This window comes from Hyposmocoma kahamanoa, unplaced genomic scaffold (assembly GCF_003589595.1).
Source record: "Hyposmocoma kahamanoa isolate Upper Pololo Valley unplaced genomic scaffold, ASM358959v1 87, whole genome shotgun sequence".
Lineage (NCBI taxonomy): Eukaryota > Metazoa > Arthropoda > Insecta > Lepidoptera > Cosmopterigidae > Hyposmocoma > Hyposmocoma kahamanoa.
Window position 1 is genome coordinate 15,756,006 of NW_020654422.1, and position 24,312 is coordinate 15,780,317.

Genomic DNA, 24,312 nt, shown 5'->3' on the forward strand with positions numbered 1-24,312 from the left:
TCACAAGAAGCTCTACTGCTTACGAAACGTGAAATACAAGTAGTCGTTTTTTTCTTGTAATATTCAAATATTGACCATGAACTAAAATTATTTTCTGAACTTTGACAAATAAATATAAATAAATAAATAAATAACGCACACACTCAACATAGCCCCGCACTAGGGAAACCCTGTGTCGCGGGTGCCATGGACACACACATAGACAACCACAAATTACACCCAAACTCACGAGAGAAATAATTGTAGGCCATACAACTATTTCTCTCGGCCCGGGAATCGAACCTGGGACCTCTGCTTGGCAGTCCGGCATGGTAACCGTTCGGCCACGGAGGCAGTTAAATATGGTAAAATATGGATGGCATTGTGTGTTACAAACTAATTTTATAAATTACCGCTTGCTAAAATGGGTAGATGGCGCTAATCCTAAATAAAATAAAAATCTGTGAAATGAGCGCCATCTAGTTGATTTGTTTGTTATCACTCGAAATTAGAGCAGCTTTGATAAATTGTAGCTAAATACCCGACTACGCTGTCTTGTATCGCGATTAGCAATCCTCTTGATTTGTTGGTCCACGGTACTACCGCAACTTGCAGAGATCATATTACAGTAATCACAGTATATTTCGTTTTTACCATGTACTAAAAATGATCTAGGATGATCCCTGTGACAGTTCATAAACATCTTCAAAGTATAACCTGATAACGACGTGCACTTTATTACGTATTTCATGAACTATATTTATAAGTCTCACTTTTAAACGAATAGCTCTTAAGTAAATATAAATAAAAATAAAAATAACACCAACAATCAATGTTTTTTTGTAAGTAATGATCGGTCGAAAAACTTTTTTAAATTCATTAATATTTATGGACAACGTTACTTCATTACGCAGTACCTTTTGTTTGTGTTTTCCGTTTTACTAAATGTGATTTGTGTTTTCCTGTACAATAAATAATTAAATAAATAAATACTCTGCATTTGCTAGAGATGAAGTATATCGGTAAAAAGTTTTCGAATTCTAATCATAGGCAATGAATTGACATAATTACCAGTGTTATTACATTTTGAAAGCTATAAATTAACGATGTGATAAATAATTTTCGAAATTTATGATTATATACATTGAAATAGAATTTGAATTATACTTGTGTGTTTTCTGCTTTCAATATAATACAAAACACTTCACACATCTGTTCATCGTTTAGAATACGTCACAAAAATAAAACCATAAGAGTTGTCTTCAAAACTTGCTTCAAAAATCAAATACATAAAAAATCTGTCGAATTTACCTCAGCCCTATGACAAACGTCAAATGAAGTGTCACAGGGATCAATCATCCTAGTTTTAGGGTCGTATTCCAGAACTCTACTGAATGCTTAAGTCAGAATTTAAGTATGATTTAAAGCACTGGAAATACCACGGTAATGGCAGGGACTTGAGTATGATTTCGAGTGCTTTAAACCATACTCAAATCCTGACTTGAGCATTGAGTAGAGTTCTAGAATACGACCCTTATTTTGGTATAACTGTTGACGATCGGCACAGACGGCGATCGCCATAATTTTTATATTATTCTTATGATACCGACACTGCCACAAGCCTAAAAGTGGCCCCCATAAAGGTAATAATAACAATCAAGTTTTGTTTGTAGGCTATGTTTTCGATGACTAGTTTTTTGGAAAATCAACCTTTTCTGTACAAAGTTGTTGTAGGTAGGTAATTGTAGCTATTGTATTTTTTATTTACAATGTTTGTAGGTATTTTTAATAACACAAAAATGTATATTTTAATGTGTAAAGTAAAAGTAATCAAAAATATTAAGTAAGTAAAATAGACCATTATAATTTCTATTTCGTGGTAGCTAAATTATAATTAAACTTATAGGTAATTTTTGGAAGGCGATTTTCGGAAGAATTTAACAGGGCGACAGATTCACTGACCTGTAATAAATACGATGGCTTTCCGTTCCATAATGGAATTTTGAAAGTTGTAAATGTATAATAAATAATTACCGTTGTGAATTTAAATACAATAACAAACTTGATGATAATATTGTTTATTTTAAAATTTGCGACTTGAGGTTGTGTGATCTAAATATTTTATTCGGTACGGTAAACAGAAATAAAACCGTTTTGCCAGATATAAAACGATTTTATTGCTTTCAGATGAAGTTTATTAAACATCATCTAGACGCAGAAAGTCATGCTAGGAGGTGCCTTTTGTATGTACACCCCTAGTGTCTGTATAATGAACTACTTTATTGTTATTGATGAAATACTGTATTCTTCGATTTCCAACTCCTCATTCCACACTTACAAAATCTTCATCCTCAAAAACAAATTACAATGTTTCATCTTTATGTGGCTCATGCAAAATGCTCGAACACTTAGTCTTATGGGTTAGACTGTACAGGATAATACTTAAATTACTCGAAACCTCTTTATCCATCATTTCATTTTTCATTTCATCATTTTTGTAATATCACCATCATCTTACACGCATTCACTGCTGGACATAAGCCACGACTTGAGAACGCCAGCTCTCCCGGTCCTGTGTCGCCCGCCGGCGCCGTCCCAATTTTTTACTTTCGATACAATGAAGTAATCCGTATAAGGAACAGTCTATTAGCGTTTAAAAAAAATTGACAATATTATTCATTTTATATGGAAATATATTTTATGAAATTTGACCAACTTTGCTGTCCCGATATTTTTCGTCCCATACAATGAAATTGATAACTTCATGAAACTGAGTTGATCAAGTCTAAAAAAATTTTTTATCAATTTTATGGACAATACACGCTTAACCAAAACATTGATAATGCCAAAATTGTTTTCACAATTAAGTATTTTATTGGTTTCTAACAGTTTTATTGTATCTTCTATGGTTGCGGATTTCCCTGTACTGTCTCATTTAAAGAAAACCAGTCTGTGTAACAAACAATTGTATCTGTACTGATATTCGCGTTTTATTTTGGCTTGAGCAATATTCAAAAATAAAAACAGCCCGGTTTCGACTTAAGTTGTGTTCATTGCTAATCGACGACAAAGGCATTAGATACATTTTCGTACAATCATTTTTAAAAATTAAAAAAAATAGATTTTTTTGTTTTAACAGCTGCATACCCGCGTTAAAGGTTTCGGGTTATTTAAAAATAATCTTGCATGATTATAAGGTGCTATTTCAATGTTCGTGCCTCTTTAGATATATTCATTAAATACTAAGGATGTATTTTATAAAATAGATTTTTACGACGCTTCATATAAATAATGGTAGTGATTTGTAATTGTACGTAACGATGTATGAAAATAAATTAAAAAAAGGTAAATTGTATTCATATAATATTTAGGGACTCCCCGTTTCACCTGACTCCGACTTTTCGTGATATATCCATACCGACAGCCGACCGTCTCCAGCTACTTGGAATGGACCTGTTGTCCAAACTGAACTTCGGCAGATACAGCCGCAGTCAGGAAACTTTGCATCCTTTCGAAGGTGAGACGTTACTTCACACCGAGACAGTTGCTTCTGCTGTACCAAGCACAAGTCCGGTCGTGTAGGGAGTACTGCTGCCACTTATGGGATGGCTCTGCTAAATACCACCCTATGTTGTGGATATTCCCAGCTAACGCTTTCACATTTATATCGCGAGCGGCTAGTGAGTGGAATGCCCTGCCTGCGAACTTAATCCCCGAACGCTATAACTTAGACCTTTTCAACGCGAGAGTGAATAGGCATTATTTAGGTGTGCATTTGCATGCTACATCGTTGACCTCATCATCACTTTCCATCAGGTGAGGTGGAGGTCAAATGCGCACTTATTTTATATTAAAAAAAAACATTGGTATCTATGTAAACAGCTGATATTTTTTCTTAATATCGGAGGGGGTCCGTAGCTGAAGTTGTTCGTATTAATAACTAAATGTTCTTTTTGTTTACCTTTTAAAAATCTCGCAGACCTTGGGATCATTCTATAAGAGTAACTGTGTTTCGATCAATTTTAACGCATTATGCCATAGTTAATACATTTTTTATATTTTTCTAACAAAAATGTTCAGGATGTTGTTAATGAATACAATTTTCTGCATTTGTAACAAATATTTTCGTAAGGTGTTAGTTGGCTGCAAACCCATAGAAGTTGTTTTAATATAGCAAATATAAAATCTGATGGAAAAAAGTTAGTATTCAAACAAAATAGTCCTTTACAAACTGCATTGTAATTTGTCCGCGATACCCTTTAAAGTTAACAGCCAACTACCAAACACTTAACTCTGTATAATGTAAGTTGTAAGAAATATTGTAATTTTAATGTATCGTATCGTATATCTGTAAAACTAAAACTGACTGACTTAAAAAATATTGGTTTTTGTAATAAATATTTTTCCTGTTGTAATATTTTTGTTGAATAACTTCATACGCCCGTAACAAACATTAGGCCCAAATAATAGCTGAAAGGATGGCTGAGAACTTCCCATCCAATCGTTGAATTCAAGCCGCGCGGCAAATCCCAAAAACAGCCATAAATTATGCCGCTTATAATATGTTTTCTTTCTTATCTCTTTTATATAGGGGAGACCGGGGTCAGAATTAACAAAAAATATATTTTAGCTGTAGCTTCAAAACGCCTTAACATTTTGACTTGATTTTTGTGTTAAATGATGCTTAAACTATTCACTTATCATAATCTTGGCATTAATTTGATAAAAAACGGTTACTATTTGCAGAAAGATATATTTACTGAGAAAAGTCGGTTGTTAGTGCTTACCCCGCGTTGGGGTAAGAATAAACGCTTCCGAGGTGAGTATTAACAGAAGGGGCAAAAATTAACATACTTGGCGTAATCCGTCATTATTAAAACAAAACATTAATTTACAATCATATTTTTTATTAAGTTAAATAATTAACATCAGAGCATTGAAGTCAATGCATCAGACTTAAAAAGTTGAAATACTTTGCTAAACAACAATGTTTCAGCTTTATAAACTAAAAGAAACAAAACCTTTTTTATACAAGAACAAAAATTAACAAATCCTTAAATAACTTCTAATAATTAACAAATTTTACTGCTTGCATAAGATATCTACACCCTCCGGATGTATCTTCACTGCATAGACACCCCAAACAACACAGTAATATTCGTCTTCTGAACTGTTGCAGCTTTTTTCAATCTCCTTTTCTTTGCCTTTTCTACTCATAATCTTCTCTGTTGTTTCCCTTTTTCTACTCGTGATCTCCCCTTTTTCAGTTGTTTTTCCTGTATTCTTTCCCATTCCCTTACCTTGTATGTCTTTCATGTTTTCTCTATTTTTTTTTCTATTTAAATTTCGGTTTTTACCTTCTTCCAGCGCTTGTTTTTTGGGTGTGTTGGTAAGATTTGATTGTACATTTTCTCGTGGGTTTACGATTCAATTGAATTTGTGGCTGAGATTTCGGCAGAGGTTTTAAGATTTCGATTAGAAAACATTCTACTACTCATAGTACAGCAACTGTTTCCCTAGGCATTTATTCTCTCACCACAATTCATTTATACTTAAAACTGGTATACAGTAGTTATCTTTTCACATGCCTGAAGGTTCAGCCACTGGTTCACTAGACATTAAATTTGTTCTATCACATAACTACTTCTACTGCGACTCCTGCTTTCTTTTTTTGCACAAATTCGAACAGTGTGACGTAGCGGAGTTGAAATTCTGTAGCTACTTCCCTGTAGTTTCTTTTCTTCTCCATTATTTCTACAGCAGCTAACTCGTAATCCCTTCAAGGAAGTCAAATCTTGAGTAGTTTTTCGTCCTCATGCTGTAACTTGTAACAAAAAAAAATTGGTAGGTATATAATATACAAAAAATAAAAATCCAGACTCCCTCTTAATACTAGCCCAACATCGGGGTAAGAATTAACTTGTTAATACTTGCCCCGTCTGTTTTGTTAATTTTAGCCCCACGGGTACTTTTTCAATTAAAAAATCATAGCTAAAAAATAGTTTACAGTGGCGTTATTATTCTAAGACAGCGGCATTAATAAAGCTATGTAGTTTTATTGAGATTAAAACCAGCTTCTAGGAAATAAATATTAACACGGCAAAATCAATTATTCTGCATGAAAATCAAAAAATAGTAAGGTGAAAAAAAATCTTTACTTGCCAAAAATAGACGCACTGCACATAATATAACACGCTCCCATGACGTACTGATGGCGACTGGTGCATCCGCCATTTGCTTTTTAAGTAAGCGGTACAGGTAGGTATTTTTAATTCTCGCAACTATGAACACTATATGTTGTTATATATGTTATAAATTTCTTTTTCACCAAAAAAATGAAAGCAGCACATGGCGGGGGTCGAGTTGCACCTGGCGCACCAATTCATTGTACACCTACTCTGTAGGCCGCAATTTTAGAATGCCATTCAGGAGTAGGTAAAGTAAAACATACTCGTATTAGCATTCGGCACAATGTTATAATATTTTGTATTTAAAATATTGACTGTTGACATCAAATGAAATCGAGAATGTGAAAGTGCAGTGATCAGTTCGATCAATCACGGCGATGTGCGCTGTAAACCGGTTGCGACACGTTTTCGAGTAATAATCGTAAATTACGACAATGGTCAGATCCAGATATTCGGTGGCGGGATATCCGGCCTAGGTGTTCGCCAAATGACGCCCGTTTTATTTCCATTACTAATGCACGAAAGTCATCGAAATAAACCACTTTTAGTAGAATTTGGCGCCACAATTCGACAGCTTTAATTTAATTGTTTTTTCTTTAAAATTGTGAAGAGAACGCAATCCTTAGCCACGTATTTGTATTGTTTGTACATACATGGAATTAAACAACTCGCTGCCAATAAATGAACTTTATTGCATAACATAACAATGTCGACAATATCTATTAAAACATCATCATATACTATACACTCGATAAAACATACCAATATTTATATTCCTTGAATACATTAAGCGTCTTTAATAGTATTCACGGCCTCTGTCGCATATTCGTAACATTGTGATGTTTACAAACTACATATTTAAGTGTAAGGTATAATTGTACAGCCAACAGCACATCAAGCTATACGTACACTTGTCTTCGAAAATCACTGCGTGTGCAATGAAACTAAACTAGATCTATTGTACGTCGTGTACCATGTGTACGTTGTCTGTACATCGTTATAATAAGAATGAGATAACAAACTAATTTACGCTCAGTCATATAATAAATACAATATTTTCTGACAGTTTACAAAATTTTCTTGCATATTCCGGATCCGATCAAATAATAAAATATAATGTATACTGAAAAAGAGCCAAGTTTACAGCCCTAGAGGGACACCGCAGATGCGTTGGAAGGATGATATAAAGAAAGTGGGCGAGGTTGAATTGGATATAGATGATACTGAATCGAGAGAAGTGGCAGACACTGAAGGAGGCCTGCTCCGATATGGTTGAGAATGGCTAGAAGAAAAGTTTACAGTAAGAATTAACGAAAATTAGTCACCTAATTACAACTTTGTGACTACAATAAGCCGGCACGAACTTTTGGTTACTACTTATTTCAAACCGAAGAATTCTGCAACCCAACCTGTACCTCCATTGTTCATAGTAGTCGTGAATACTATCTTCACGTAATTATCAGGGCTAGTGTAATCGGCGGGAGTCTCATCACAGTACGAAGATACAACGGCACCACTTCTGTCAATCAATTGCAAGTAATTTCGATTGCAATCTCGACCCATATCAAAGATTTTAAAATGCAACTGTAAATGTGTGCCATACGGCGTTTCCAGCTCCCATTCACAAGTGCCCTTTTGCCTATACACCTCAGGATACAACGGACTGGACAGTATACCTAAAGTGTTCTGCATTTTGCCTCCGCATCCCCGACCCTTATCAGTGGCCACGTAATATAAATCGAAAGTCGCATGCATTGATGGAGTGTAGACACTATGCAAGAGAAGGAACCTCCCCGTGGAAAATAGCATAGGTGGATCTATGGAATCGGTCTTAACTGTCAACAATTTCGAAGCGGTGGTTGAATTTCCATCGAAGACCTCAAAATTGTAACCTTTTGTGTACGCCTGTATAATAGACAAAAAATAAGCAGAAATTGTAAACCCTTCCGGTGCTGTTATTAGGGTGTAACAGTGTTGCGTGGTTGTTTCTTCATATGGGGAATATGCACTAGATGATCGAATTCTACCTTGCTTTTCTGTATAATTTCCAGGACAAAGTTTTGAATACGTCACTTCCATTTCAACGCCTTTGTGTAAAAGTGAATCTGTTTCAGTATATGTTTCAAGAATAACAGTGACGCTTCCAGTCAGATATAAATCGATAGGCATTTTGTTACCACAGAAAACTAATCGATTCGGCTTATTGACTTCTTCAATATAGTAACTGAGACTGTAAGCGTCAACAAACGAATAGCTATCTAAATTGACAACTAAATCTCCGCCTATGGTCAAATTATGCGGCGCCGGTACTTTCAAAATAGTTAGGCTATCTTTGTTGCACTGACTGTCTTCTGGCTGTCCAGGTTGAATATCGAGGTGTTTTATAGCAAGATGTATTGTGTTGTAGATATTCGAGTCGAAGTGATAATAACAACGCAGACCTCGGGGAATAGATCCTTTATCGTATCCCGGAGAAGTAATTCTTTGGACGTCGTTAGATACTATGTACCAGGATTGGCCGCATATCGATCTTTGTACTGTTAACCGTGCTTCAAATCCTCCACTATTTTCTTCACCATCAGTCGATAAACTAACACTCATAAGGTTTCCCGAAGAAGTAAGCTGCGGTGGGGCTGTATGTCCACAATACGTACCAATAACTATACCGCTGGGATTAAATCCATCTCTTATTTCCACGTAGTCACAATCACATTTGCTATAGCCCACAGCTGTTTGATTAACGCCCGAACACGATGCCACGTGGAACGATGTAAATTCTATCTTAATTGTGTAGTCCTCGGGTGCACGAATAGTCCAATAGCAGTCCAAGAAATTTTCATATACCGCGCTTCCACCAAATAGAGGCGATTTCAATATTTCAGTAGACGACACATTTACGAGTCCGCCACATCCTACTGCACTGGTGTAACTGAAAGAAATTTCCGCTTTAAAACCTTTATAAGAACTGGTATAATCAGAAACCATTTGTACTACCATTTTGTTATCAGTACTATGTATAGTGGTGGGACAATCTATACGACCGCACATAAGTGCCAAACGTTTTTCGTCATCTATAATTTGACCATTAAACACGGCTACGTAGTCAGCATAACAATGTTCGGTGCTTTCTAAATAAAATTCTTGGAATTTAAGAATGACGTTTTTATTCGCTGGCGCTTCTATAATCCACGTACAATTAAGATTTTCTTCGTAAGTATCACCAAGCCCAGAACTTATAGCAGTAGGGGTTTTTATTTCCCCGCCGCAAGCAAAGATTCTGTACGACAATTTAAAGCCTTTCCTCTGAGTAAATCTATCTGATTTAAAAGTCAAGGTTATCTTCTTGTAATTACGCAATGGTGGTGGTAACTCAGTGCCACAGTAAACTCCATCAAATGAGTCATACAAATATTCACCTTTTAATGTCACATTGTCATATTCGCAAGTAGGATACATACCTTCTAATTCAAATTCGTGGAATTTCAAGTGCACGTTCCTCTCCGATTTTATTTCATATGTACAGTCAACCAATGGTGGATATTGATCAGGATATCCCGGACTATACAAAAACTGTTCTTTAGTTGTGGCGAACAGAGTCGCTCCACATATGGGAGTCCATTCGGCCTTAAATCCATCTAAACTAATATCGCCATCCGTGCGTAATAACACTTTCATTCTATTAAAAGTAGAATTGAATACAGGTGGAAGTTGGCGTCCGCATAATCTAGCCATTTCGTTATAATTGTCATTTTTCCAGTCATAAATAATAACGACATCTTTTGTGCAATTTTTTGTATCTTCTATCGCAAATCGTTCCACAAATCTAAGGGATACACGATTGCCTAAATTAGCCTTAATTTCCCAGGAACATTCGAGATTCGTAGCATAATTTTTGGGGAAATTCGGCGATTCGAAAATTCTGTCGTAATCCAAAATTAAACCTCCGCACTGACCAGTTATAGTTCTAACAGTGAGACGGACATCAGTAACATTTTTAGCCTTGGAGTGGTATTGAACTAATATATGTAGAAAACCAGCAACTATAGCGTTGTCTTGCATTCTATCTTTGCAATAATCTGCCATAGGTGGCAAAGCCTCCACAGTGTGACCGATAGTGATAAATTCGTCCAAACAGTCCAACTGGAAAGTGCCTTCTAATTTTATTTCCACACGGGCAGCGTCCGGTGAAATAACAAGCCAAGCACAATCCAATGAACCATCAGTTGCACGAGGAATATTCAACACATTCACAGCATTAATTCCGGCATGAACTACGCCACCACATGGTTGCAATTTCCAATCCAGATTAAAATAGAGTGAACTGCTCTTGCTCTTAGTTGCTATGAAATCTGCAGAAGTCGAGGGTATCCTGTATGACACTTCGGTGTTTCCACAAATATTTCTTACGAAGTTAGTTGTGCTTACAGGTGCTTTTATATGTAATTTAGGGTCAGTATATCGGCAACGATTTGTAGTTACTGAAGAATTTACTTGAGCTCTTATAAATAAAGTGTTGAATACAGTAGATGAAGTGTCGTTTTGTTGGTCTTCTATTGGACTAGAATCGTAATGCCAAGAACAGAAATATGAGCGCTGTAGATCTGGTGACTCAAGATGCCCAGTTGCACCATTCAACAAACCGCCGCACAATACTTCATCGTTAGAACTAAATTTCGCTTTGAAGCGATGGGTTGTCGCCTGAGGGTATACAAATAAAAATAAAGCTAAAGTATTACCAGTAGACTCAAAAACTCGTGTTGTGGTATCCGTACTTACCAGTGACTCTGCAAAATTTTGATATCGCAAATCGTTAAATATATCTATTCGATGTTTTTCTAAATCAGAATCCAATAGTTCTAAACGTACACGCCTGTTTTTATTCGGTACAGTTATTATCCACTGACAATATCTTACGCTAGTTTCCCGAGGATAGTTTGGAGTCATCAAAAATCCTTCTGAAGTTGAAACTGAACCTCCACAAAGAGGCCGAGTCGTATTATAAGTTAAACGAAAACCTCTATAAGTCGACGCTGTCGACCAGTGTGCATTATTTCCTATATGCCATTTTATAAAAACTTCGTTAGACGATGACTCAACTGGTTCTGGATTTTGTATATTATTGCTGCAATACGTGTGTAATATATTATTTACTGGCACTTTTTCCTCTATAGTAATTTTAGTACCACACGGCGTTTCAGAATCAGGCAAGTCGATGTCTTTGGGATAAATAAACAATATTTGTCTACGAGATGTAACGATTCTCCATTCGCATACGGTGCCAGGTTTTAATGTTTGCATGTGTGGATATCCTGGTGAAATTACTTCACCTATATTGCTGACTATAGTACCACCACACTCTTCTATTGTCACGTTTGCTGTAAAACCACTAGATGGTTCCGACAACTCCGTTATATACTTGATGTATACATTATTGGAGGTCGTCTTAATTGTGCTGGGATTCGTCTTTCCACAAATCCTTTGTCCTAGTACTGGAGCTAAATTAGTTAAGCCATCACGTATTTCCACAAATTCTGATGAGCAGTCATCTTTACGTTCCAAATCTATATGAGCAAAGTCTACTCTCAATACCTCACCTGGGGGACCTGAAAATACCCAAACACATTCTGAGTAAGGCACCGGCACAGATGGGTAATTCGGTGAATTCACTATTTCCCATGGGTGATCTGCATCCAGTTTCGAGGTCGCACCACACTCAAAACTTTTCTCTTCGAATCGTATTCTGAAATTCTGGAAACCTCTAGGTTGGGTAGTTTGAAACCGTCTGAGATATCCAATCGTATAAGTGACCAACAACGTATTACCTGAAGTTTCCAAAGAACCCTCTCTATTTTCATGTTCATATCCACAATATTTTCCGCTTCCTAAAAATGGTGACTGTGTAGAATCACCATTACGTACAGTTACATACGTGACACAATCGTCGGCGTTGTTACTAATATTGAAATGTTCAAAATTAAATTTGATAACTCTGCCAGGTCTAACCCTCACTATCCATTCACACTTAGTATTGCCTAAGTTTATATAATTAAATCTAGTCGCTGGGAAATCCGCCAAAACTGGCCCAAATACGCCCGACATTTCCGTAATTAATCCACCACATACCGATGACACTAGAGCTTGGAATCCATTCCGAGCAACAGCTACGTCTGATCTAAACGTTGTTTTAATGTAATTGGAAGCATTAAAATCGTCATTTATTTGTTCCTTTAAACATATATTCTCTTTGATTGGACGCCATTGCACGCCAGAATCTGATGAGAACACCGAAACATAATCACCGTAACACGACGCAGTCTCTTCGAGTCTCAGATCTTGAAAGTGTAACATCAAATGATGTTGTGGTGTACTTTTAAATACCCATTGGCAATTTAAATTATCTCCATATGAACTTGGATAATTCGGAGATTTAAAAACAATACCATTACCTGGTGAAACAATCTGTGTTGTATTCGAACCACAATTTATTTGATCAGTCTCATCTGTCACTTCACTAATATCCGCTTCTGTCCAACTAACAAAGAAGATAGAACCGGTATTAGAATCTTCCAAATGAAGTTTTATGTACGCCACATTGGATGACGTTTGCACTGCTTTTTGTTCATTCAACAAACCGCAAAACTGCTGTAGCAGAGGAGCTTCATCGTCGTAACCATCATAAACTTCTAAATAATTATAACAAGTAGAGCCGTGAGTTGGTATTTCTAAACTTTCGATAGTCAAAGATACAGACTGTGAACCATTTATGAGAATTCTCCAAGAGTAATCACCCGCACCCACATACTTGAAGGGATACAATGGAGAAGCAATATTCCCACTTTTTGAGCCAGTAATCACATTTCCATGAAGAAAGCCATAATGTAAAAGGAAGCCACGTCCTGCGTCCTGTGAATCGCTGTGGAACTTAATATAGAGTTTGGACGCTGCTGTAGTATTAGATGGTATATTTTTACCACAATAAAGGCCCACTAAACGACCAACGCCATCGTTTTCACGTACTTCTAAATAGTCTTCATTACAATTTTCAGAATCTTCCAAATCAAACTCTTCAAAATTTATATAAACTTTATTGCCAGGCGATGTTTTTAATACCCATTCGCAGCTGGCACTAGTGGGATAGGATAAAGGATAATTGGGAGACGCTATTGATCCTTCTTCAGATGTCAAAGTGCCGCCACAGGCTGTCGACAAAGTAGTATAGTGAGCCGAAAACTGCCCAGTCACAGAACCGCTATAGGTCCCCAATACAATAGTGATGGCACTACCTTGAGTCACAATCATGGGAGGCACTTTGTTGCCACAATATTCTTCTACTAACGGAGCTTCATCATCATTGCCATCATATACTCTGAGGAAAGATGATGGACATGTTCTATTTGCTGCAACATTCATATTTTTCGGAATGGACATATGGGTAATCGTTAAGCTTATTTTTTTATCAGGAGATGGTGCAAGAATCGTCCATGAACAGTTCACGTCTAAGTGACGAACAAAATTGTCATTGGTGACTATTCCATCGTAATGAGCTGTTATAATGGCACCACAAGTAACAGTAAAATTAGCTTTAAATCCCTTTGCTGTCCCTGCGTCACCCGAAACAAATTGTAAGCCCAATATATTATTCTTTGAAACTATATGGGTCACTTCAGAGTCGGCACAAATCCGTTGAGTATAATTTGTATCGAGAATATAATTTCCATCGTAGATTTTAATTGAGTCTCCACAGTCTTCATCATCATCTTTAAATAAATCGAAGTCCATAAAAGTTAGAAGTATTCGATGATTTCTTGGGACTTCCAATGTCCACATACAATCCAAATTTATGTCGTAATTTTTAGGATAGTTTTTAGAATGTATAACACCGGAAAGTGCCAATATTCTACCACCGCAACCAGTATTATACGAATCATATGATGAGCCGAAACGGACGTCCTTAAGCGCAGAATGTTTAACGAAACGCACCATCATGAAGTTGGTGCTGGATTGAATTTGATACAGCGGAGTAAAATGACAAACTTTGGTTAGTAATGGTGATCTAGCATCAGGTCCGTTATAAATTTCCACCGCGTCTGTTGTACAATTCTTGGAATCCATCATGTACAGATCAGTAATACGAAGATTTATACTTGTACCCGGTCGGCCTTCTATTATCCACTCGCACTCCACCTCACCGAGGACACCTATAGTATTGTCCACTGTTATACTGCCATATCTTTTCTGAACATGCCCACCACATCCGTATCTCGCCCACTCCAAACGGAAGCCCGTTTTAGGCATGACATAGCCCGTAACAAATACTATTTGCAATGTATTACCTTGAGTAGTAAATGCTGCGGGTAGTTCATTACCACACAATTTCTGGTACCTTGCATATGAAGACTCTTTGAATTGCAAATAATCCGGGTCACAAGCAGCAGGGCGTGAATACCTAATACCGTACCTAATTACAGTACTACCTACGAAACGTGGTTGAAATTTGTATACATCGAAATGGGTGAACGTTACGTTTATTTTATTTCCTTTCGGTACCGTTATAGTCCACATGCAGTTTAGATTCGTAAGATAGCTGTCAGGAAAGCCTGGGCTCTCTATAACTCCGTGGCTTCCAGTTAAATTACTTTGACACACCGTATTATAGTCGAGCAAAAAGCCTTTAGCACCTATATAGAAGTCTGACCTAAATTTTATAAACGCATAATTCGACGATGTTTCTATATGACTCGATATCTGTGCCATATAACAGTATTTCCCTAAAACAGCACCATTTACGTTTTTGTCATCATATATTTCCACATAGTCATCTCTACATGTGCTGCTTACCTCAAGATCTAAATCTCTAAATCTCAATTGGATTTTTGATCCGGCACTAGTGACGATTTTATAAAAACATTCCGCGTTGTCGTGGTAGTTGGACGGATAATTGGGAGAACTTATTGAACCAGAAGGACTGGTTAATGTACCGCCACATCCTGTCGCCGTACTATCCCATTCGATTTTAAAACCGTTCCCACCTATGTAAGAGTCGGAGTGGAAATGAAGATATAATGTATTAGAGTGCGAAACTACTTTTTTCCATTGGAATGAGCCGCAGTAGGTCCCGATTATAGGTGATGTTTCAGTAGCGCCGTTACGTATCTGTAAATAGTCTCCAAAGTTACACTTATTCCTTATGGGTCTTTCTAAGTCAAATTGTGTTATGTTTAGCATAATTTGTTGACCTTTAGGTGCCATGATAGTCCATATACAATCACGGCTACTCTGGTAGTGTTTTGGCCAGCCTGGTGAGTATATGAAACCATGAGCTTTAGTATACATTCCACCACAGTGAGATCTATCATTCAAAAATGTGTACGAAACTGAGAATCCGGCATGGCGAGAACTACTATCCGATACAAACTTTATCATCAAATTATTCGAACTGGTTGTCCAAGCGGGAGGTGTATTAGTACCGCAATATTTACCAAGAGACCTACTTTCATTATTTTCATCCAATTCCAAAACTTCTAAATAATCGGCTCCACATGAGGGCATAATTTCAAGTTCAAACCTGTTCCATGTCAATTTAATATGCATACCTTCTGGGGCTATCAGCAGCCAAGTACAAGTCTGATCATTATTGTACATTGCCTGCTCCGACGGATGATTAATCAAACCGGTCGGTTCTCTATATATACCGCCGCACTCGGTATTAATCGTTGTATAATTTGCATAAAACCCCGTTCCAGAAACACTCATATCGGATGTGAATTTCAAATACATATAATTGTGTGTCGAAGTTTGAACTGGAGGGGTGTGTTCTGTTCCACCACAAAATCGGCCTAAAAGAGTAGCATTGCTGTTTACCCCGTCTCTAATTTCAAGACTGTCGTACTGACAATCGAAACGCCTATTGTCTTCGATATCAAAATCTTGGAATGTGAGTTGTATTGCCTTACCTATTGTAGTCCCAATGACGTATTCACACATTCTATTCTCTGGATAAGTAAATGGATACCCTGGCGATTTTATGACTCCACTATCTCCAATTATATTTTGTTGACACACTGTCTCGTAAGTTATCTTAAAGCCTTCAGCAGACAGGCTGTGATCCGATTTGAATACAATAAAAAGTTTATTAGTCGACGACGTAAAAGTTTTTGGGAATGTGTTACCACAGAATTTGCCCACGAGTCTTGACTCCGATGATGGACCGTCATAAATTTTGACATAATCAAAGTTGCACCTCAAAGATGTTTCCAGTTTGAAAGAAATAAAATTTATGCGAACTTTAGTGTCGGCACTTGTTTGTATTTTGTATTCACATAATAAATTGGTCATATATCTACCCTCATAAGATGGTGAAGTGATCTCACCTTTGCTAGCTGTGAAAAAGCCTCCACAGCCTGGTACGCCGTCTGTTGGAGCAAAGGCAATCTGAAAGCCATTTCCGCCGCCGTGTGCATCAGAATGAAAGTGTAACAATAATTCAGAACTAACAGACTCTACCGGTGCGGGATGGACAGATCCGCATAATCTACTCAATAGTGGATCTGTGACGTACTCCCCATCATGTATCGCTAGGTAGTCTGAGGAACAGTTTGCGTTACCTACTATATCAAATGCAAAGAAGTGCAGCTGTATTCTTTTACCCAAAGTAGTTCTCAAATGCCAATAACAGTCTCTATTAGGAGGATACTTTCCCGGAGAACCAGGCGAACTAATTCGACCATGAACGGTGGCGTTAATTTCACCTCCACAAATAGGATGTATGCTCGTCCAATGCAACGCAAAGCCGTCTTTAGCTACATTTTGATCCGACCTAAACCAGAAGTACAGGGTATTATGACTCGAAATAATGTTACCACCATTGGGAAACGTATTTCCACAAAATCTGCCTATATGTGGACTAGCTGTAGATCTACCATCATGAATTTGCAAGAAATCGTAACGACAATCAGGACTTTCTTCCAGATTAAACCTACTAAATGTTACATTTATTACTTTGTCTTCGTCGGTTTGTATAACCCAAGCGCATTTAGAATTATGACTATAAGTAGTATTAGTCAAAGGATACACAATGCTACCTTCTTCTTGTTGGAAAAGTCCACTACAACTTCTGACCATTACATGACATACGTCACCCGTATACTGTGCCGTACACTCACATCTAAATCCTCTCGCTCCACTCTCGTCCACTCTACAGGTTCCTCCGTTGAGACAAGGGCTGCTGGCGCAGTAGTTGCTTGGCGAATCGCAGAGAGCCCCGCTGTATCCTCTGTAGCAGATGCACGTGTAACCGTGGCGTAGTGGATGACATTGACCGTGAACTCCGCAAGGATTGCTGTCGCATCCGGTTGTTGAGTTAAAAGCTGAAACGTAGCATCCTTGAAGACCAACGCCGTCGCCATCCATTCCTTCTGGGCAAATGCATTGTCCCACTTGACCGTTAATACCGGAACTTTCAATACATTGAGCTGAAGGATGACATCCTCCGTGATTAATATTACAGGAACCTCTCCATGTACAGGTAATACCATCACCTTGGTAGCCAACAGGACATGCACCGCATATACGGGAGCCTATTGTATTGTGGCATGTAACCAATGGACTAGTGCTACATCCGCCATTGGGCGTGGTAGTCGATAAACATTCATTGATATCAGAACAAATATAACCATCGCCTTCATAACCAAATGGACAAGGGCCGCATCTAAATGATCCCGGTAAGTTGATGCAGTCAACTCTAGGACTAACTGAACAGCGAGGTCCTTGTGTTGACTCGCACTCATTTACATCATTAATGCAAGCGACACTTGTTCCGTTATTAGTCCAGCCTTGATCACACACGCATGTAATTCCTTCTCCAGTTGTAACGGGTATACAGGTTCCATGTCCACACATTTCGTGATTTCCTGCGCTACAATCTTTGAGTCTTCTGGTACAGTGAACTCCAAACCACCCTGGTATACATAGACACTCGTAAGTTCCTTGTCGATTCACACAAGTAGCTCCGTTTTGACAACCCAAATCGGTACCAGCGAAATTGCGGCATTCGTTTACATCCACGTCACAATTTGTACCTTCCCAATTGGATGGGCATAAGCAGTGATAATTGTTCACTATATTTAAACATGTGCCTCCGTTCTTACATGGATTAGATTGACATTTATCTGTAATGTCGTTGTTGAGACGCAATTGCAGATTTGTAACCCTATTCGTTAACCTATTTACTCTTCTCCAAAGAACCGATATATTCAGTAACAAACCATCTGGCATTACATTTCGAGTTTCCAGCCGCTCAAGTCTTTGTAAGATGTCGTTTGGTCCATTGAGATAACTATCCAATGCATGGTTAGAGGTCTCTCTTCCACCTGTGTCTGTAATATTCAAGTCCAATATATTTACGCCCGCGATGAAAACTTTTGATCGCGGCCCGTTTGGACGTATGTGAATGTTTTGATCATAAGCAGCCTCAATGAAAAGGTCACCATCTGCAGCTTTAATCTTAGGTTGGTCTTGATATACTTCACAATCTAAATTAACAAATAAAATTACTAGAACGCAACAATGAATCTGTAACTTATTGGACATTGTGATGCCCACGCGGTGTGCGCGTAACTTAGGACTATTCTACTCCAGCTCAGTCGTATTTATTTTTTAGGGGGCGTGTGATCCGCCCACATCATTATCAAAATTTCTGGTATCCATAAAATACAAACATATCTGCAACATAAAGGGGGCCTGTTATCACTAATTATTACACAGGTTGACCCATTTGCAGTATTCCAAAAATTTTTTAAGTTGTGAACGTCTTAATGACCCATTGAAAACCGTCTTTTTAAATAACTCAAGTCGAAATCTACTCCGCTAAATCAAATTGCATGGCATGCAACGAGCATTTTTGTGTTGTTCTTAGACTGTGTCGTTGTCAGACCCCTTGGTGATTTTTTGTTGAAATAAAAAAAAATCAGTTTTATAACGTGTGCGTTTTCGAGAGTATGCGTGTAAGCATACGTCATTGTGTGCGTGCGTGCATGCGTGCGTGGGTGAGACGTGAGTGCGTGCGTGGGTAAGGTTAGGAAAGAAAATGAAAGCGTGATTTTATATGTGACGGACGTGTGTTAAATCAATTTTTACGATAGTCGAAAACATGCGTAGTAGTGCATCCGATTGTTTATAGTTCCAAGATAACAAAAGCGCCTGGATCATTTTATTTCTCAACAACCATTCAAGTCACTAAGTAAAAAATCATTAAAAGGTCGGAAATAACGACGCAATCTAAAAATAAACACAAAAATGATGAATCATTGCTTGCTAGCTACATAGCCACACTATTTCTATACCAAATTTCATATGATTTAGTAGAATAATGTTGAAACTAAAGTGGTTCGGTCACTAGAGTAGAAAATTATCAAGAAAATACTAAAAAGTCATAACTTTTAAACAGTTTAATTGCTCGCAAGTAATGTTTCTTTTAAAATAATTATAACATAATCATAATCACGCACACTCATAGCCCCGCACTAGGGAAGTCCTGTATCGCGGGTGCTATATACACACAAATAGACAACCACAAATTACACTGAACTCAATAGAGAAATAATTGTACGCCATACAATTGGGATCGCACCCAGGACCTCTGCATGGCAGTCTATATAGTCGTATAGCCACGGAGGCAAAGTGATTTGTAATGACGTCCTCTACGTAAAAACATTGGACCTCGAGACTTGAACCACTCTGTATATTTATTACTGATAAATAGTTGTTGTCGAGCGTCTAAATTTTCATGTATTTGATGTCGCATCTGTATAGTTTCATTCAACTTATTAATCACTGCTAAATCAATCATGTTAAATAGGTGTATCTACTTTTTAAATTATGGTGAAACTTTTAATTGTTGGCACTTTTTAATAGCTTCATTGAAGCAGTTTTTTCAAAATAAGTTTGTAATTATAATACACAAAACTTAATTTCAAAATAAATTTTGTGTATTATCGAGCACGGTTTATCGGAGCTTACAACCGGAGACGCCACATGATTTAATTTCTATACAAAAAAGTATGTCACTTTTGATGAGGGACGAGGCATTCAGGCAATGCATACAAATAAAATTCTACTCTATTACAACTAATCGCTTATTCCATGTCATGTCCTTTTTTTTCTGTAAAGAAATGTAATAGATTAGTCCGATTTCTTTTTCATTTTGCAAACGCATTGTAAACATGATTGTTTTTTTTAATAAAAAATAAGTGCGCATTTGACCTCCATCTCACCTGATGGAAAGTGACGATGAGGTCGAGGATGTAGCATGCACACCTAAATAATGCCTATTCACTCATGATAATTAAAGTCACTCATTTATCGGTTTTTCAGAGATTATTTACGATTGTAAGTTGTAAGAAGTCACAAAAACATATCTCTCGGCAAAAGAGGTCGAGGTCGTAGACAGTGTCAAATGTGCACCTTCACATTAGACGCTTGTAGATGTGCTGCACGCATCGACATCATAACCTGCTGCACGGCTGCAGCGGCGCGTCCGTAGTACTGCAGCTGCTCAACTACTAATTTTCATACAATATCTAGTATGCAAAAGCGGAGCGCACCTACTTCCAGATGACTAAGAATTCTTGATATTAACTACGAAATATTCTAAAGTTGTTCGGTAGATGTTTCAAAAGAAAAGATGGAAACTTTGTTGTAGCTTTTATTCAAAGTTAGTAACTTAAGAAATATTATCTCTTCTATCCAGAGACTACAGAGCCACTTAGTGTTAGGAGTCAGGAACAAGAGTCCTAAGTAGGGTTTATCTGAACACCGATTTTAAGTATTGTTTTATGATATCAAGTGACGGGTCATGCACCTGGTGGTAAGCGACACGCCTATCCATAACAGTTATAATATATAATAATAATAATAATTTATTTATTTCCACATATGACAGAACCAAAAAATTACAAGAAAAGATTAAAAATAAAAGTAAAAATAACAAAAATTCTAATTATAAAATAGTTGACACTGTTTAATTGTGGATCACAGTATTTAGCAATTGACGACCCTGTCTCTTAAACTAGGTGAACCTGTATCTTAAGAGACAGTGATTCAATCTAATGAGGTATAATTTTTGAATTACAGCAAAATAGTGAACAGTGTAATACACAACATAAGTATAAAGAACAATTTTAAAATTTAAGTTAAGCCTTATAATCTAAGTGAATGAGAGTATGTGAGTGTGTGTGTGTGTTTGTGTGAGTGCGTGTGTTGGTTGATAGATAAATAGAAATATGCCTAGTAGGGGATTATAATCAAAAGAAAGATAATTAAATAAATAAAAAAGGTCTTAGGTTTACTGAACTGGCCGTAACAATTCTTCAGTTGCAGAGTAGTTAAGTCCTTGGAGCCAATTTGTCACAGATTTCTTACACTCGAATTTGTTCCTGTCGGCAATGTTTAACTTATAATTTATTTTGTTAAAGAGAAACCGACCAAGGAAGAAGTAGAATCTATGGCCAAATGATGTTCTACACATATTTAGTAGGGGGACAACATCCCGGCGGTTTGGCCGGAGAGAGTGAGATGGTCGCTCGTTACTAATTTCTGCCAGCTCTGAATGCTGTTTGAGAGTAATATTTAAAATGAATATTTGACGAACTGTCAACACTTCGCAGTACCTATATAGGTCTTCGGTGGGGTACCGGTATGGCTTAAAGGTACATACTTTTAAGACCATCCTCTGGGCCCTTTCCAGAGATAGCATATGAGCCGTCGAAGCGCCTCCCCATGCGACTATGCAATATGATATCAGGGACTGACACAAGGCATAATAAACCATTTTAATGACATCAGCTTTGGCAACATGTCGTAGTTTTTTAAAAGTAAATATTAACTTCCGGATTCTGTTACCAAGGATATGGACATGAGGTACGAAAGAGAGGTTATTATCTACCATCACTCCCAAATACTTAATGCTGTCAGTCCTTGACAACACAGGACAGTCACAACGACATGGTACATCGCAGAGGTGGTTGTGGACTCTAATAGAGTGGGGCTCGATGTGTTGTAAAATGGTATTTCTAATCGAAAAAACGATATATTTTGATTTTTCTACATTGAGAGTCAATACATTCTGCCTTAACCAGTCTAGAACCTTATTGAAGCCTTCCTGTGTACTTCTGTAAACCTCAATCCAGCTATCAGCAGAAAAGATAAGGGCGGTATCATCTGCAAAAGCAATCAATCGACCCCCTTCCAAACTCATGTTACACAAGTCGTTCATGTAGATGAGGAAAAGGGTGGGGCCAAGAACACTTCCCTGCGTTGCAGTGTCATTCAGAGGTTTATCTGAGGAGCACTGCTAATGCACCCGTCACCATAAGACATCATAAAGTTGACAAAGCCCTTGTGCCTATAATTTCACCAACACACATACGGTTCCAAACCGGAATGCAGTAATATTCACACTACTGCTTGGTGGCAGAAAGAGGTAAAGTGACAGGTACTGCCTTGGACAAATTTTTCACAAGGAACTCTGCTTCTACTAAAAAGTATTATTTAAAAGTATAAAAGGTGTATTTAAGGTGTTTATTTATCATAGACGTGCGGTGCAAAGTATGAATTGCATACAAACTCATAGAAAATAAAAACGTTTCCGTGACCATTCTCGCGGGGGTAAAAAGAGCCCGTGTGTTAACCGCGTAAATCTAAAATTACCTTGCATTTCAATTTATTCTTTTGACCATTTTAACTTACATGTTGTAGTATTTCTTAATACCTAATAAAATAAAAAACTTTTCAAGCACACTTGACAACCTCGGAGGATCCCAAATGTCTGTAATTTCACCAGCACCCTTACCCATCAAAACCCGAACGCAGTAATGCTGACATTAGTGCTTGGCGGTAGAAATAGTTAAGCCTTTCACAAGGAGCTCAACTGCTCCTCTTAAGAGGTTTTGTTTTTTAGTTATTTTTATTATGTTTTGTACAGGTGTATACTATTCCTGTGATTTTATAAGTAATTACTTAAGAAGAAGTTAAGTTTTTATTTATTTTTTATATTGCAGTTAATAATTTAAACTTTAATTGAGTGTCGATTCCGTCCAAACTTTTTTGTAATAGTCCTGTATAGATTCAACTAAATAGACTAAAGAACATTGTAAAAGATTTTTGATACCGGATTTAATAAAAATTTTTGCAATAATAATAAGTATTTGATGAATTCAAAGGTGCCCCAGGCGGGTTCACATCTGCCCCAGGTGTGAGCAGATTTGAATCCGCAGCTTTCAGCTGGTTAGCTTTTGAACATTTGAGTTCCTTCACAAAAATGAGAATTCAGACAGTATTATATAGACTTTTTGATCGTGCTTATTATAAATATTATAGCCAAATAATAAGTTTAACTACTGCAACAAACAAAACAAATAAATAATAATGATTTAGGATTTCACAACCAGAAATGTAAAAAATGTTCAAAGGTATATTTATCACGAAAGTATAGAATTGACCGAGTTGTAAGAAAAAATTGTAGCTTGTATAGGTATGTTACATAAACCACAAAGCATTCTGCAATGCGTACAATCTACTGATGTATTTTTGTGCTAATTATTTTTTAGATATTTAATTAGTTTCCTAAAACTGAAAGTCAGTGTGAGGCTTCCTTATAACTAGGTCTATCTTTAAAACTTCATGTTAATGTTAAGCCATTTCCATCGAACTGGAGCAGCCAAAATTGCAATAAGGATAAAAAACAGAATAGGTACACATGATCGGAGGAGATCATGCCTCATGCACTCACTGTAATTTTACTAAGTACGTATGTACTATGGAGTATGTACATACTCCAACCATTTTCGATTGCCCACATTTTTCTATCCTTAGAAAAACCTCATCGATAACCTTCTTCAACTCTAAACTCCTGAAAACATGATCTCCTGAAAAATCAAGAATATTATCAAGAATCCCGTTCTATTTCATTCATTTTGTAACAAGCACTATCGAAAACTTATAAAGTAATGTAACGAAAGAAATTACTCTGTCTTGGCTGTATGGCGCATTAATGCCTTTGCCTTTTACAATGGAAAAACAGTACAAAAAAGGAGAAAAAAAAACTGTCAGTGTCAATGTCAAAACGGTGCTTGGATTCGCTCTGGACTCT

At 37.1% G+C, this 24,312-nt stretch overlaps 1 protein-coding gene across 1 annotated transcript; it reads right to left on the minus strand.

Annotated features, from left to right (window-relative positions):
• Positions 1-6,787: 6,787 nt before the first annotated feature.
• On the minus strand, positions 6,788-18,796 carry LOC113235208 (cubilin homolog). The gene has a single exon (XM_026470833.1). It carries the CDS (start codon positions 18,753-18,755, stop codon positions 7,545-7,547), a length of 11,211 nt encoding a protein of 3,736 aa, XP_026326618.1. The 5' UTR covers positions 18,756-18,796; the 3' UTR covers positions 6,788-7,544.
• Between the last annotated feature and the right edge of the window lie 5,516 nt (positions 18,797-24,312).

What these genes read in the sequence shown, in the direction of transcription:
- LOC113235208 (XM_026470833.1), bottom strand. Translation starts at nt 18,755, where the DNA reads ATGTCCAATAAGTTACAGATTCATTGTTGCGTTCTAGTAATTTTATTT.